Source organism: Aythya marila (genome assembly GCF_965140915.1).
Source record: "Aythya marila genome assembly, chromosome: 2".
Taxonomy (NCBI): domain Eukaryota; kingdom Metazoa; phylum Chordata; class Aves; order Anseriformes; family Anatidae; genus Aythya; species Aythya marila.
In genome coordinates this window covers 51,051,713-51,064,805 of record NC_139043.1, presented here as the reverse complement: position 1 = coordinate 51,064,805, position 13,093 = coordinate 51,051,713, and the positions used below count along the sequence as shown (strand labels likewise).

The window sequence follows — 13,093 nt, the reverse complement described above, 5'->3', positions numbered from 1 at the left end:
CTCATCATCTTGCAGGATCCTTGGTTATTTCCTTTTTTCTCCCCTTCCTCCCTCCACTTTTTCCCTCCTTCTCTCCTTTCCTCCTTCCTTCCTCCCTCCCTTCCTCCCTTTCTCTTCCTCCATCCCTCCCTCCCTCCTTCTCTCTCCCTCTCCATCCCTCTCTCTGACTGTTGTCTCTATCCACATTGTTTCCTAGATGTCTTTTTCCATCTTTTTCCTGAATTGTCCCCATTACTCTTTTAATTGCTGACCATGGTTAATAGCCTTTCCTATTATTGCCATTCCCTTTCCTCTACGATATGCAGAAGTTATGCAGTGTTACCATTTCCACACATGGGGAAATAAAACAAAACAAAACAACAACAACAAAGGAAAACAGCTTTATTTTTAACTCTTAAGCAAGCTTACTGCCTGAATGCATTCACGTTTCTCTATAGCTGGACTTTTCCATCCCCACTCACCCGCTGCTCTCACTCCTCTGCATCGGCCCTGCTTCGGCCCGTGGATGTGCCCCTGTAAACTCCTGCAAAAAGGCAGCCAGTCCTGGCACAGGACTCTGCCACAGGACGGATGGCTACCTGAAGGTGTAAGAGAGCACCACAGAGGAAGACAATAAAAGACAACCCAGAAGAAGAATGAAGATGGGTTTGTGGTTGGAGCCTGTGCCTCCTGCGGTAAGGAAAACAAGACTGTGAAAGGGATTACAGATGTAAAATGCACAGGGTGAGAAGTAATCCTGTTTTCCAGGAGGCAGTGTACCTCAGTGTGGAGAGAATACGAAGGAAGCAACATTTTTCTGCTTTGTCTTGCTGCTCCAAAGGACTTTTCTTTTTTCATAGGTTTGGGTCTAATGGTTCTGGAGTTGATGAATGAAGGTGAGAAAATGGAGCAACATGACTGGAATGGAAAAACTCTGCAGCACGGAGAGATTGGTGCCACTCCCCCCTCCTGCTGAGGCTCAGGGATGCACGTTCCCCAGCCAGCAAGGTGCTGCTATGCCCGCCGTGGCCAAGGCACGCTGAGCACATCTCTCAGCTGCACAGGCACAAAGCTAGGCATTGCTGGCTGGCACCTAGAGTGATCCACAATAGCAGAACCGCAGATTTACCTAAAATTTTAAGCAGTGCTACAGTTCTGCAGAATAACGTGACATGTTTCAGCCAAGCCCTGCTCCTGCCTGCGCTGAAAGGCCCGTATGAAGACTTGGGAAGGTCCTGAGTGAACAGACCAAGGCTGCATTATCCCTAAAAGAAACCTGCCGCATCTGTTTGAAAACCTCCAGTATCCCTTGGATAACCAACCCTCGGATAACCAAGCCCTGGATAACCAAGCCCTCGGATAACCAACCCTTGAGGCAGCGCAGGTTTTTTCGGACCGCGTTCCGCTCCTCCTCGTTCCCCCTGGATCCTCTCCAGCCTGCGCCTTTCCCCACGTGCAGCGCCAGCAGCAGCGTGCGGCAGCACCAGCAGGGTCTCTCCCGCGCCACACGCAGCAGCACACCCCCCTCTGACCACAAACACGCCCGGGACCCACGGTGCAGGGGCAGCGCCTGGGAACCCAGCACCGGGATCGGGACCGGGATCGGGATCGGGATCGGGATCGGGATCGGGATCCGGATCGAGACCGGGTCCGGCGCGGGCGCGCCAAACCCGGCGTGGCGCGCCAGGGGGCGTGGCGCGGAGGGGGAGGAGGCGTGGCTTTGTGTGGCCCCGCCCCCCGGGCACGTTGCGGCGGGCGCCGCCGCAGCTGTCAGTGTCAGGCGGGCGGCGAACCGGGATCCCGGCCCGTCCGAGGGGGAATCCCCAGCCTCGCCCCCGCGGCCAATCCGCGGGCCGCATGCAAATCGCGGCGGCGGCCGGGCCAGTGGGGAGCGGGCGGGGCGTGGCGGCGGCGGCCGGTTGGCCGGCGGGGGCGGCGGCGGCGGCCAATGGGGCGGCGGAGCGGGCGGGGCGCGCCCCGGGGGCGGGGCTATGCAAATTTGGTTTGAAAAGAGGGCGGGAAATCCGAGTTTCGCGGGAGGCCCTTGGCGCGTAACCCGTCTCCCTTCCCTTCATTCATTGTCAGCAGCCGCCGCTTCCTGGAGCCATTTTCCAGCCGGCCCCACACAGCGGGAGCGGCCCCGCTCCATCCGCCGCATCTGCCCGCCCCGCCGCCTCCGTCCCCCCCCGGCGCCCCGCATCCTGCAGCCGGGGCCCCCCCGGCACCCGCGCCCCCCAGTATTTTGCGCGGGGCCCCGGCATCGAGGAGGAAAGCGGCCGGGAAGGCCGGGGGGGGAGGGACGGGGGGAGGAGGCGACGCGGCTGCGGGGACAGAGCCGGAGGGAAGGATGAGAAGGGGACTCCAGCCGCCGGCCCCGGCAGCGCAGCCGCCCGCACCGCCCTCGGACTGCAGAGTGGCCCCCGCCGGCTTCCCAGCCCGCTTTGCCGCCGGCACCTTCATCCAGATCCGCAGCACCGGCGCGGCGGCGGGGGCGCCCTGTGTTGTCTCCTCCTCCTCCGCCGCCGCCGCCGCCGCCGTCGCTGCCCAGGCTCCCGGTGCCTTTGCCCCGGCGGCGGATGGGGGCCAGCCCGCTGGCAGCTCGCTGTACTGCACCCCCCACGGACCCGCCGGCAGGACGGCGCTGCTGCAGCCCGCTCTCGGCGGAGGCGGAGGCCGCCCCCCGGTAATTTTCCCCCGGCCCCGCGGGAGGGTGAAGGGGACGGTGGGGATCGGCGCCAGGCAGGCCCTCTTCCTGCCCACGGCTCTCCCCGCCGCCGTCCGGGCCCGGGGCGGGGGGCAGGAAAGGCGGAGACGGCGCTTTGTTGCAATAAACTTTCCTGGCTCCTTCCTAACCCCCACCCCCCACCCCGCTCCGGCCCGGGCCGCCGGGTCTTATTGCAAAAAAAAAAAAAAAAGAAAAGAAAAAAAAAGAGAAAAGAAAAGAACCGTGTCCCCCCCCCCCCACCCCCTCCAAGCCACGTCCCGCAGCCCCGGGCGCAGCGAGCGAGCAGCCGGCGGCGGGGGGGACCCCGCTGCCCGGGGCCGGAGCCCCCCTTTCCCCCGCCGGGGCCGGGCCGGGGGGCGGCGGGCGGGGGGCCCGGGGGGGGCCGGGCCGCGCCGTGCCCCGCCGGTGTCTCCGCTTCGCCCCCGGAGCCGCCGGTGACGTCTCGCACACGTGCGCCGAGGCCGCGGCTGTGACTGGGAGCCGGGCGGGCGGGGGGGGCCGAGCCGAGCCGAGCCGAGCCGAGCGGGGGGAGGGGGACGCCGCTTCCTCCTCCTGCCGCCGGCCTGGGACAGCCCGAGCCCCGGCCCCGGCCCCGGCCGCCCCCGGCCCGCCGCCGCCCGCCGCCGCCGCCGCCCTCGGAAATGCCCCTGCAGCAGGTCAGTGCCTCGCGGGGCGGCGGCGACCCCCGCAGCCCCCCCCGCGGCGCCCCCCCCCCAGCCCGGTGCCGCCACCGCCCCCCACCCCTCTTTTTTCCCCGGGTCCCCCCCCCCCTCCCCCAGCCCCCGGTGCCCGCTGCCCCCCGCTCGGGGGCTTCCTTTGTCCTCGCCCTTTTCGGGGGCGCGCCTGGCCCTCGTGGGCTCCGCCAAGTTACGGGGGGGGAGGAGGGGGCGGCCAGGACCGGGGGCACCCCAAATCCCCCCGGCGGGTGCCTCCCGTCCCCTCCCCACGGTGCTCCCCGACCCCCCCACGGTGAACCCCCTGCCCCCCCCGTGCGCCCCCCCGACCCCCCATTTACCCCCATTTCACCCCCCCACTCGCCGGGCTGTCACAGCGGGGTCCGTGCCTCGGATCCCGGTTCACCTGCCCGGCCCCGGGGAGGGGGCTGCCCGGCCCGGGGGTCCCGGCGGGCTCGGCCGGAGGGCTGCCATGCGGGCTGGTGCCCGCTAGGGCCGGGCCGAGGCGTTTTCCCTGGCGGAGGCGGCGCGGGGCGCTCACCTGTTGGCTCCCCCCCACCGCCCGGCCCCCGAGGGGGGTCCCGGTGCGCACCGCAGCCGGTGCCAGCGGTCCCCAAAACCCCCTTGGGGAGCTCGGAGCCGGCGCGGCTCGCTCGTCCCGCAGCCCACGGGGGTGCCACGAGGCTCTTCTCGCCGAGGCTTTTTGCAGGTGTTGGCTGCCGAGGTCGGGAGGGGAGTTTGGGGGTGGTTGACAAGTCTCAGCCGGGGCGAGGATGAAGGGTCTAGGCTGGGCAGGGCGATCGGTGTCCCGCTGCTCGGCGTGTCGGGAGGGTGCGTGGTGTCAAACGGGCCGGTTCAGGCTGCTCTGTAAATATTTGTCCGTCCTGTGCAACAGCTTGATTCCTAGAAGGTGGCGTTAAGCCGGTACGAAGAGGAGCGCATGTAACGGGGTGATTCTGGGGGGGAGCAATTGGACGGGCTTTTCTGCGTCGTGGGGGGGGTGTTGGTGTCGGAGGGGACTTCTGACATTTCTCCTCAATGGGTGCTACAAGACCGTAAGCACAAGCGTAGTGTATTATTAATTATTATCATTATTATTATTATTTTGTGTTATAGCGTTCACCTCTTTAATGGGAAGAACTCCCTGCCGTGAAACCTAGGAAGGTTTCTGCCCCGCTTAAAGGTTTGGACACAAGAAGGTGATTTCAAGCTCTGCCTGCCAGAAGTCCCTGGCAGTCTGTGCTGCATATCCTCAGACCCCGTGTTTACTCAGGGGGGAGATGTGGGATGGGGGAGGAAGAGACTGGTCTGGCTGGCGGCATCCTTAGTGTGGGGCTGGCACCCTCCCAGGGCGATAAAGCAATCCCTAGCACACGCCAGGAAGCAGGCTGTGCATCCCTCCCCGCCCTGACAGCCGTGCTCACGTCAGTGCCCCTCTTGGAACCGCGCTGGTTTGCCGCACACCTGCCTGTCAGGAGGCAAGGCTGAAGCATCCCAGTGCTCTGCCTCTTCTGGCTGCTCTGCAAGGAATGGCCAAAGCGCTTTCGTCGTCTTGGCAGGACGACGACGCAGCCATTTAGCACTTCTCTGACTCCCATCCATTTTTCACCAAATCTTGCGAAAGATTGTCTGGGACCGGGAGGCGAGGGTATTTTCCTGGTAGTTCCTAGCTGATCCGATTTGAGAAACTGATAGCAAAGACTGGTGAGAGGAGTGAGAAACTGCTGGGTAATTGAGGCAGCGAGCCCTGGCAAGCAGCATCAATATAAATTTAGCGCTTGATTAGTTGAGTTACAAATAGTACACGGAGACCCCCAGCTGAAATTATGGCCCTGTTATGCAAAAGACTGAGAGGGTAACTCAGAAATTTGGCCAGCACACCTGCGCTGGTTAGGGTTATGAAAATACTCTGTCTTTGCAGATGTAGCTGCACTGGCAACCCACCCATCGCTTCCAAATATAAACTATGGTATAAGTGGAAAAGAGTTAGTATGGCAGTATGTAGTTTAGGCTGCTCAGGGAGCCATTTATACCAGCAAAAGAAAGTTTATTTTGCCAAAGTAAGCTGCTTCCCCACTGGGAATATGTTAGTTACTTTATCTACGCTTGTGTAAGTGTAACCGTGCTGGAAAAGCCTGGAAAGGTAGCCTAGCCCATAACAGCAAGCGGCTTCAGCCCAGGAGAGGTGTAAACTCAACACGCTCCTCCGTCTCCCAAGCAGGCATCTCGATACTGTCCCAAACCTGCTCCTGGCTGCGTGTGTTGCTGCCTGTCGTGGCGGCTCCTGGCAGAGTGTCATTAACCAGGCTTCTGCACCCCAGCGAGCCTGGGCTGCCCGGCCCTTTGACATGAGAGACTTTTTCACGATTCCTGCGGAGTTAATGGAAATTGTTACTTGGCAGGACTGAGCTGCTGCCACAGCTTCACCAGCAGTGATGACAAACTAACCCTTGCAAAGTAAGCATCAGCTCATGCTCCTAAGGTCCTGGGGCAAGTCTGAGTCCCTGCCTGTGGAGACCAGGTGAGCCCAAGTGACAGGTCAGTGCTGCAGTTAGGGGCACGGGTCCTGCTCCCTTCCCTGCCAGGAGCTGATGCTGCTTCCCTTCTGCCAGCCCCAGGGCTCCTCCACCTTCCCGGGGCAGTTCAACTTGCCAGCCTGGTAGAAAAGCTAACCCCAACCAAAATACGTAAATAAAAGTTTTCTGCTGGGCAAGCAGGTTGAACCAGCTAATGGATGGTCTGGTAAGTGTCAGGGACCGTCACGGGAAGGAGATGGCTGGGAAGAGGGCACAGGGTGGAAGGAAAGGAAGCAGGGGAGCTGACACCACGCCACTTTGATGGCAGCAAATTTGTCAATCAACTCAGCTCATGATTGGATTTGTCAATCAAATCATGAAAGCAAGGCCTACGTAGGAGAAATTATTGTTTGGCGAGGTGGCCCGCAACATTCAGGCTGCTGTTGGCTTCCCGCTTTGTATGAGAAAGTCACTACCATTTGCAAATCGCGGTATTTAAAAATGGAGCTACTCTAAGTGAAAGCTGCTCAAAATGTTTCTAATTCAAATAGTGGAGAATTTCTTACTGTCTTTGGGTTATAAAGATAAGCCTTTAAGAAGAGGGCCATTTTCTTAGCCATGAGAAAATGCTTAAATGGAGACACCACCCACATGTTAAGTCCTTTTTAAAAGGGGCTAAATCCTCTTAACAAGAATATCTTTAGAGAACTCCTGTGGCCTTTAGATGACATGAGCTCTGGAGAGGCTGGTTCGGCATACTTCAGAAGGGGGCGGGAGGATTTACATTTCCAAACTGAATACTTAGCACCTCTCTCCTTTTCTGGTGGTTTAGAAAGCACCTCTTCCTGCCTCCTTCTCAGCAAGTCACAGCTGGAATAGGAGAACAAGGGGGTAATACATAATCTAGATGTTGGGTATAGGAGCAGACTAAATAGGACATAAATACTGAACAGCGACTTAAGGTATGGGAGAAAAACCTGGAAGTGGCATAAAGGAAGCGGGCAGTTAAATAATTAGTAGCTTATTTTTAGTTTGTGGGAATAAAAAGCTTTGTCTGTGAAGAAGCCATGGGTATTTTCAAATTCAGACCAATTTTCATATTTCTTTGCCTGTTAGTTTCTGTTAATGAATGCTAGCATGAGCCTGAGGCCTTTGGTTTTGGAATAAAATGTATGGGACTGTCTGGTTTAAACGCATCTTCTCCAGGGACAGACAGCTTCTGAGCCCAAGGAGATACCAAGATACCACATGGTCCTTTGGTACAAATGTGTGAGGAGAGCTCAAAGAGAGCTCAAATCCTGATTGCTCTAACTGTGCAACGAGTACCTAGGGGAAAGCAGGCACCCAAATAAATCTGCACAGGAATAGCTTGTGTAGCTTGTGCTTGCTGGTCGTGGATGTGCTCTCCTCATGCAGAGTCCGGCTATGTTGGTGTGGCTCTGTCTGCACCAGAACTGCTGAAGTACAGCAGGTTTATTTCCTTGCAATGATAAGAACTTCTGGCAGGTTTCCATGAGCAGCTGAGCCACTCAAAAGGCCTTACTGTTGCTGGAAAAATAGTCTCGCTTCTCCCATCACCACTGTAGCCTATCATTGTCCTGCCCTTGGCCAGCCAGTACTTTTCCCCTCCCCTCTGCACTTGGGGAGCATCTCGATGTGCCTGTGGGTTGGTGGTCTCCTGCTTTAACATGGTAAAGTAGCTGCGTCTGATGAGCTTTAGTTCTGGCATGAGGTACGTACTGGGAATACGTGACCCAAGATGGGACAAATGAGATGAGGGAGGGAGATGAGAGCTTTTTCTTTCAGTAGTGTTAGGGTGTTAAATCTGCTCACTGGACATCACTTTTCAGGAATTGGTCTTTCCTGTTCAAAGGATCTCTTCCTTGTGCCACCAGTCAGTTTGCCAAAGACTGGATATGGGTCACATTAGGGCCCACTGATTGAGCAATTAAAGGCATTTTCTTTTCCTTCATTTTATCCCAGGTACTTTGGTGCTGCTCTGTTAATTTTTACAGCATGCTTGTTAGTATGTTAGCATTTTAAAAAAATCCTTAAACTTAGGAATTGCTGCATTTTGCAAGATAAAAAGTTCTCCTACTACTTCTCTGACTACAACTGTGGCAAATCTTTAAGACAAGAGCACATGAATGCGCTGAACAGCCCTTCTGCTTTTTTCTAGAGTGTCTTCTTAGTCAGAGGTTACAGTGGGTTTTATACTTATTGGTTCTAGCCTTACGTAGCAACAAGTTACATGATTCAGTTGTCTTATATGGAAAAGAAATAATTTTCATTGCTTTGGACATTTTTTCATTTTGAACTTGCTGCCTATAGCGTTCATGGATGATCCTAGATGTTGTGGTAGGGGAAAATGATTTCCCTGTGTGTATTTCTCTACACAGCTTATGATAAAGCACTGTTTTCTGTCCACAGTCACCTTCGCCAAGCTGAAGAGTTCTAGACTGTTTAATCTCTCCTGAAGCGAAAGCCATACGTACTAAAATAGAGGTGTCCGTTTATAAAAGAATCACATGGCTGTGAAAACAAACGTGTCCATTAATTACAGGTTTCTACTTGTAATGTTTTTGTGGATTGGTGGCTTTGAAAGAAGTTTTTAAGACATGACAGAGTGACTTGCAGGCCTAGCAGGAGCTAGAGACCCTTTCAGAGTCAGGTTGTCTCACAAGGCCTTAACCTCTCCCTAGGGGAGGAAGGTGAGGTGTGGAGCAGAGGGGCCTCGCTGGGCCTGATGACTATGGTAACTGGCTCATTAGAAAGGTTGGAGAAAGGAAAATGAAGTAGCACCTTTCCTCTTTGTAGCCCCAGATTTGTTTTCTCAATAGGCCGGGGGGGGTGGGGTGGAATTTGACCCTCCCCTCCTGTCCAGAGCACAAAGAGAGAAATGGGGTAAGAAATGAAGATGTGAGGTTCTTCTGGTAGCAGCAGACTTCAAATACAACACCTTTCAAACCTTCATATTTCACTTCTGAAGAAGTGTGTTGGGCTGATTGCTGGAAATCTGGTGGCAGGGTTGTTTTGCTGTGCTGGTTGGTTTGCCCACGTAAAGGAGTCTTCAGTTACTACGTAGAAATGGCCATCATCTGCTAGTCTGGATGCTGGCAGGACAGGACAAACTGAATAATAAGTTAATGTAGTGGCCTCTGTGGATGATCTTAATTTACTGTCACAAACAGCCAGGTAGCCCTGAAGAGAAGGAGCAGTGGCGGCTTCCTTCTGCCCATCCATCTTGGTGCCAGCATGGAGGGGTGGGAGGGTGGCTTGGGCTTTAATTCTGTATGGGCTCCGCCAGGGGTTTTGGGGAAGATACCCTCTAAGGATGGATCATAGACCATGACTTTGGGTCAGATAGGCTTCTTGTGGTGTTGGTGGTAACTTAGGCCCAGCCCTGCCCAGAGTGAGGTTTCAAAAAAATGGAAAGCCCTTGTTAGCGTAACTAAATCTTTGGGTTTTTACAGTCTCTGCAAATAATCTCATTTACAGCTGGCAGTGCTGAGCATGTATATGTGGTGGCAACTATCATACTTACAAATGACTAAGTTTGACTTCAGGCTTTGTTTTGGCTGGCAGAGTTATTCACTTCCTGCATTATTTTTCAAGAGCAGAACTGTTTGCTCCCTTGGGGAGAAGAAACCCCCCTTCATTTGTTGGGGGCAGTGGTGTGTGATAGGGGGGAGACTGCCTGTGCTTCTAGGACTGGGCTGTCCCAGTGCACGAGGTGCTACTGATGAAGTATTTGGACTTGGTTTTAATTTCAGTTCTGTCTTCTGTTTGAAGGCAGACTTGGCAAAGTTGCCCAATTTATCACATCTTTAAAAGGGAACTATTTCACTTCTGTTTCCCTCAAGTAAGCTGGTCCAAAACCACACTTGGAAGTGCTATACCTGGCATGGATGTCTTCTGAAGTACTATGCTTTCTACTTGGATGCTGCTATTATTTGCTGGATCTCATGGCATGCATGGAGTTCTTAATGCCTTTTGGGTTCATCGTGAACTGTGGGAAATATTTCCGTTTGCAAGTCCCATAAAGAGAGAAGACAAGAGTTTGACTAGACGTTGATAAAGCATGTACTAAAAATGGCCTCTGCTATCTGGTAGGAGCATACTACTTCAGGCATTTTAGCCTTTCTTTTGTACAGTTATAAGTACATGTCAATTGTGTTGGTAATTGTTTACAAACAGAACTCGATTAAGGTTAAATAGAATGTGTTTTGTGTCTTCTATCCTACTTACGAGCATGAACAGTTTTTGATGTGACCTGTTGTAGTGTGTCTACTAAAGCAGTGGCTGTCACCACTGCACGTGTGTCCTGTGTCTTTCAACCTTGTGTGCTGAAGGTCTTTTGCTTGAACCAAATTGGGAAAGAAATCTCCAGCAATGAAGATCGCCTTTTTATAATCAGACGGGTATTTTTTTCTACTGTGCTGAGCTAGGTTGGTAATTGTGGCTTTTGTTTTTTTCCATGAGAATGTCCGTAACCTACCTTCAGAAATAAAACCCTGTTTCTTCGCTTTTTTAAGTATGAGACTTAATTTGACCACTTGCATCTGCTTTCAATATTTTGTTCAACTTGTATATGTCTGCATCTAAGCTCAGAAGTATCCACTAGCTAAGAATGCATTTTCAGGTGCCCCACTTCAAAGGTCTAGGACCTGATTTTTAGGAAAATATTGGGTGTTTCCTGTGACATTCAGTTACATTACTGCAGTATATAGTATATCCTTGGTATCTCTGTGTATGAACAAGCTGCTAATTAACAGCAGAGGTTGCTATTATTTTCGCTTTCACATTTATAACTTTAAAATGGGATTTTATAGTCAGGTTATGTATAGATTGCAAGCCACTAATTATTTTGGAAAGGTCCGTGAAAACCCACAGAAAATACCTAAACAACTATTTTCAGTGAAAATAAATTGTATAGAGAAACTAGATAACGAGAGGTTTCTGCTTAGCCTTGGCTGCTTCAGCTTCAACATTTCTACTCCAAAGCTGTATGTGTGGTGGTTAATATAAGTAAAGATTCTAGAAGTAATTTTCATCAATGAACTCCTTGAAAGATTTTGTCCTCTTTGCACTGTCATTAATTTTTTGGAGTGGGGTGCTGGGATGGGTATGTGTGTGGTTTTTGGGGCGGGGGGTGTTGTTGTAGAGCTGTTGGTTCAAAGGTTCTTGCATATTGCATAACTTGCTGCTAGGAAAGGGGTGGAAGTAAACTCATTGGCAAACTTCCTTCCTTGTTAATTAAGGTGACATTAAAAGTCTCTGGTTTAGGACTCAATGGTGGCTGTCACCATGCAGTGCAAGAGTTGAATTCTTACATAACGTGTCAGTCTCATCGATGTACTCTATTAGTTCTTTCTTAATGTGACTTTCTTAATTTTGGTTCTAACAGTTAGTTACAAAATCTAAACTAAAATTGGAGTTAAGTAATGGATATCACCTTTTTTTTCTGCAAATCACTGAATCTATGCTGTAGGATTTTGTGATTTTTACACATCTTAAAGTGCAGATGTAACTTTTTCGTGAAATACTTCTCCGTAGAGCAACTGTACTGCTCTCTACAAATTTTAAAGCTTTCAAATGTGCCTTTCATGTGAAACTGGCAAGTAGGCTTGCCTATGTCCCTCCTTCCTGGACATTCATTTAAGGTATATAATCAGGGAAATTTCAGGTCTGGAAGTTAAGAAGTAACCTCTTGGCCTGGCATTTCTATTGGTATAGTATGCTTATTTTGACTGGAGGCTTTTGTCTTTTTGGGTGCTACCACAGTGTAAATAGATAAATACGTAAAAATGTAAAATGATGCCCAGGCAGAAAGGGTCTTGTCTTGTGCCTTATGTGGAATGGTGGTTCCCATGTATGAGGTTGTCTACTCTACAGTGGAAAATACATATTTTTGGGAGCAGGTCTTAAGCTTTTGCTGTGCTCTCTATTTCTGTGATGGAACCTGGGATTTATATTGTGTTTCTTTTAATGTCTGCTGGTTTTAAAGTCATTTTTCCTAATCAAAGACACTAGAAATGGAAAGATACGGAATTATAATGTCTTGAGTGATGCTAGTAACCTAGTATTGCCTTCGGTACTTGTTTTGTTCTACTGCTAACTCTGGAATTAAATGACAATTACCATGCATATATGCTGGTTGTATTTTGACTTGCCAATGTAGTGTTTTAGGCAGTGTTGGTCCCACACATTGACAGTCAGTTTTTTGTCCCCATACAGTAAGCTAGTTCACACTTTGTCTAATGTCTTCACATAGTGGGAATTGATGTTGGTTACGGCTCTCACAGTAGGCTTTTGTTTAGCGATATCTGAAAGCTGTCTTGCTGGAACATGCCGCTTTTATCGAGACTTTTGCAATGAGGCCATTATCCTCACTTATGGGGAACATAGATATTCGCAGGCATTTTTATAATATTGCTTAGTAAGTGGCATTCTGCTAAAGAGCGACAATGCCCAAGTGATACAGAAATAATACCAGCGATGGCAGCCACGCAGCAGCAGGGCGTTATCTGCAATTGCACACTGGGGAAGGGTGGGAAGGGATCCTAGCTCAGGACAGAAGGAGGGTGGCGATCAGGCCTATCAGAAACACGAATAATCCTGGGTGTCAGTTCAGCAGAATAAAGTTTTGCTTTTCATAGTAAGGCTTTTATCAAACAGCTGCAAGTAACCCAGACACAAATTGCTGTATAATAGTTCTGCACATTGTTCTCTTCTCGGATACGCAGTATCTATAGCCTAAAAACGTCTCTTACGAGTCATGTAAAACTGCAAGTCAGATGAGAGGAAGCTGAAACTTCACAACTCTGTAGTACTCTTTTTAAGAACAAACCTCTTGAAACAGTAGAAAAGACAGCTTGCTACTCAAGGCAAGGGCAGGGAGGGCTTTAAAATTATAATAGCATTTTCACTGGCTGCTTTGTCTAACCAGTGGGTGTTTCACTGGTGCTAGGATTCATTTTTTTTTGTTGTTGTTTTCATAGGAATTGAGGGTTAGAAAAAGTTCATTTTGTAAAAAGCAGTGTCCTGGAAGCATAAGCAAGTTGCTCTTTTTCTTCCTCTGGTTCTTAATCATAAGAGCCGCCTAGATGATTTTTCCCACCTCAAATTAGCAGTTTATTTATAACATGCTAATGTTCTACATGCCCGTCAGTATCACTGTTCTGTCGTGCTGAGCTGAG

General features: G+C 51.6%; 1 protein-coding gene across 1 annotated transcript in view; it reads left to right on the top strand.

Annotated features, from left to right (window-relative positions):
* Positions 1–2,326: 2,326 nt before the first annotated feature.
* Positions 2,327–13,093, top strand: part of E2F3 (E2F transcription factor 3) — a gene marked incomplete at its 5' end in the record, with an annotated part of 43,730 nt that continues 32,963 nt past the window's right edge. Inside the window, one exon of the mRNA XM_082755295.1 lies at positions 2,327–2,662. Within this exon, the coding sequence (XP_082611421.1) occupies positions 2,327–2,662 (336 nt within the window). The remainder of the gene's footprint in view (positions 2,663–13,093) is intronic.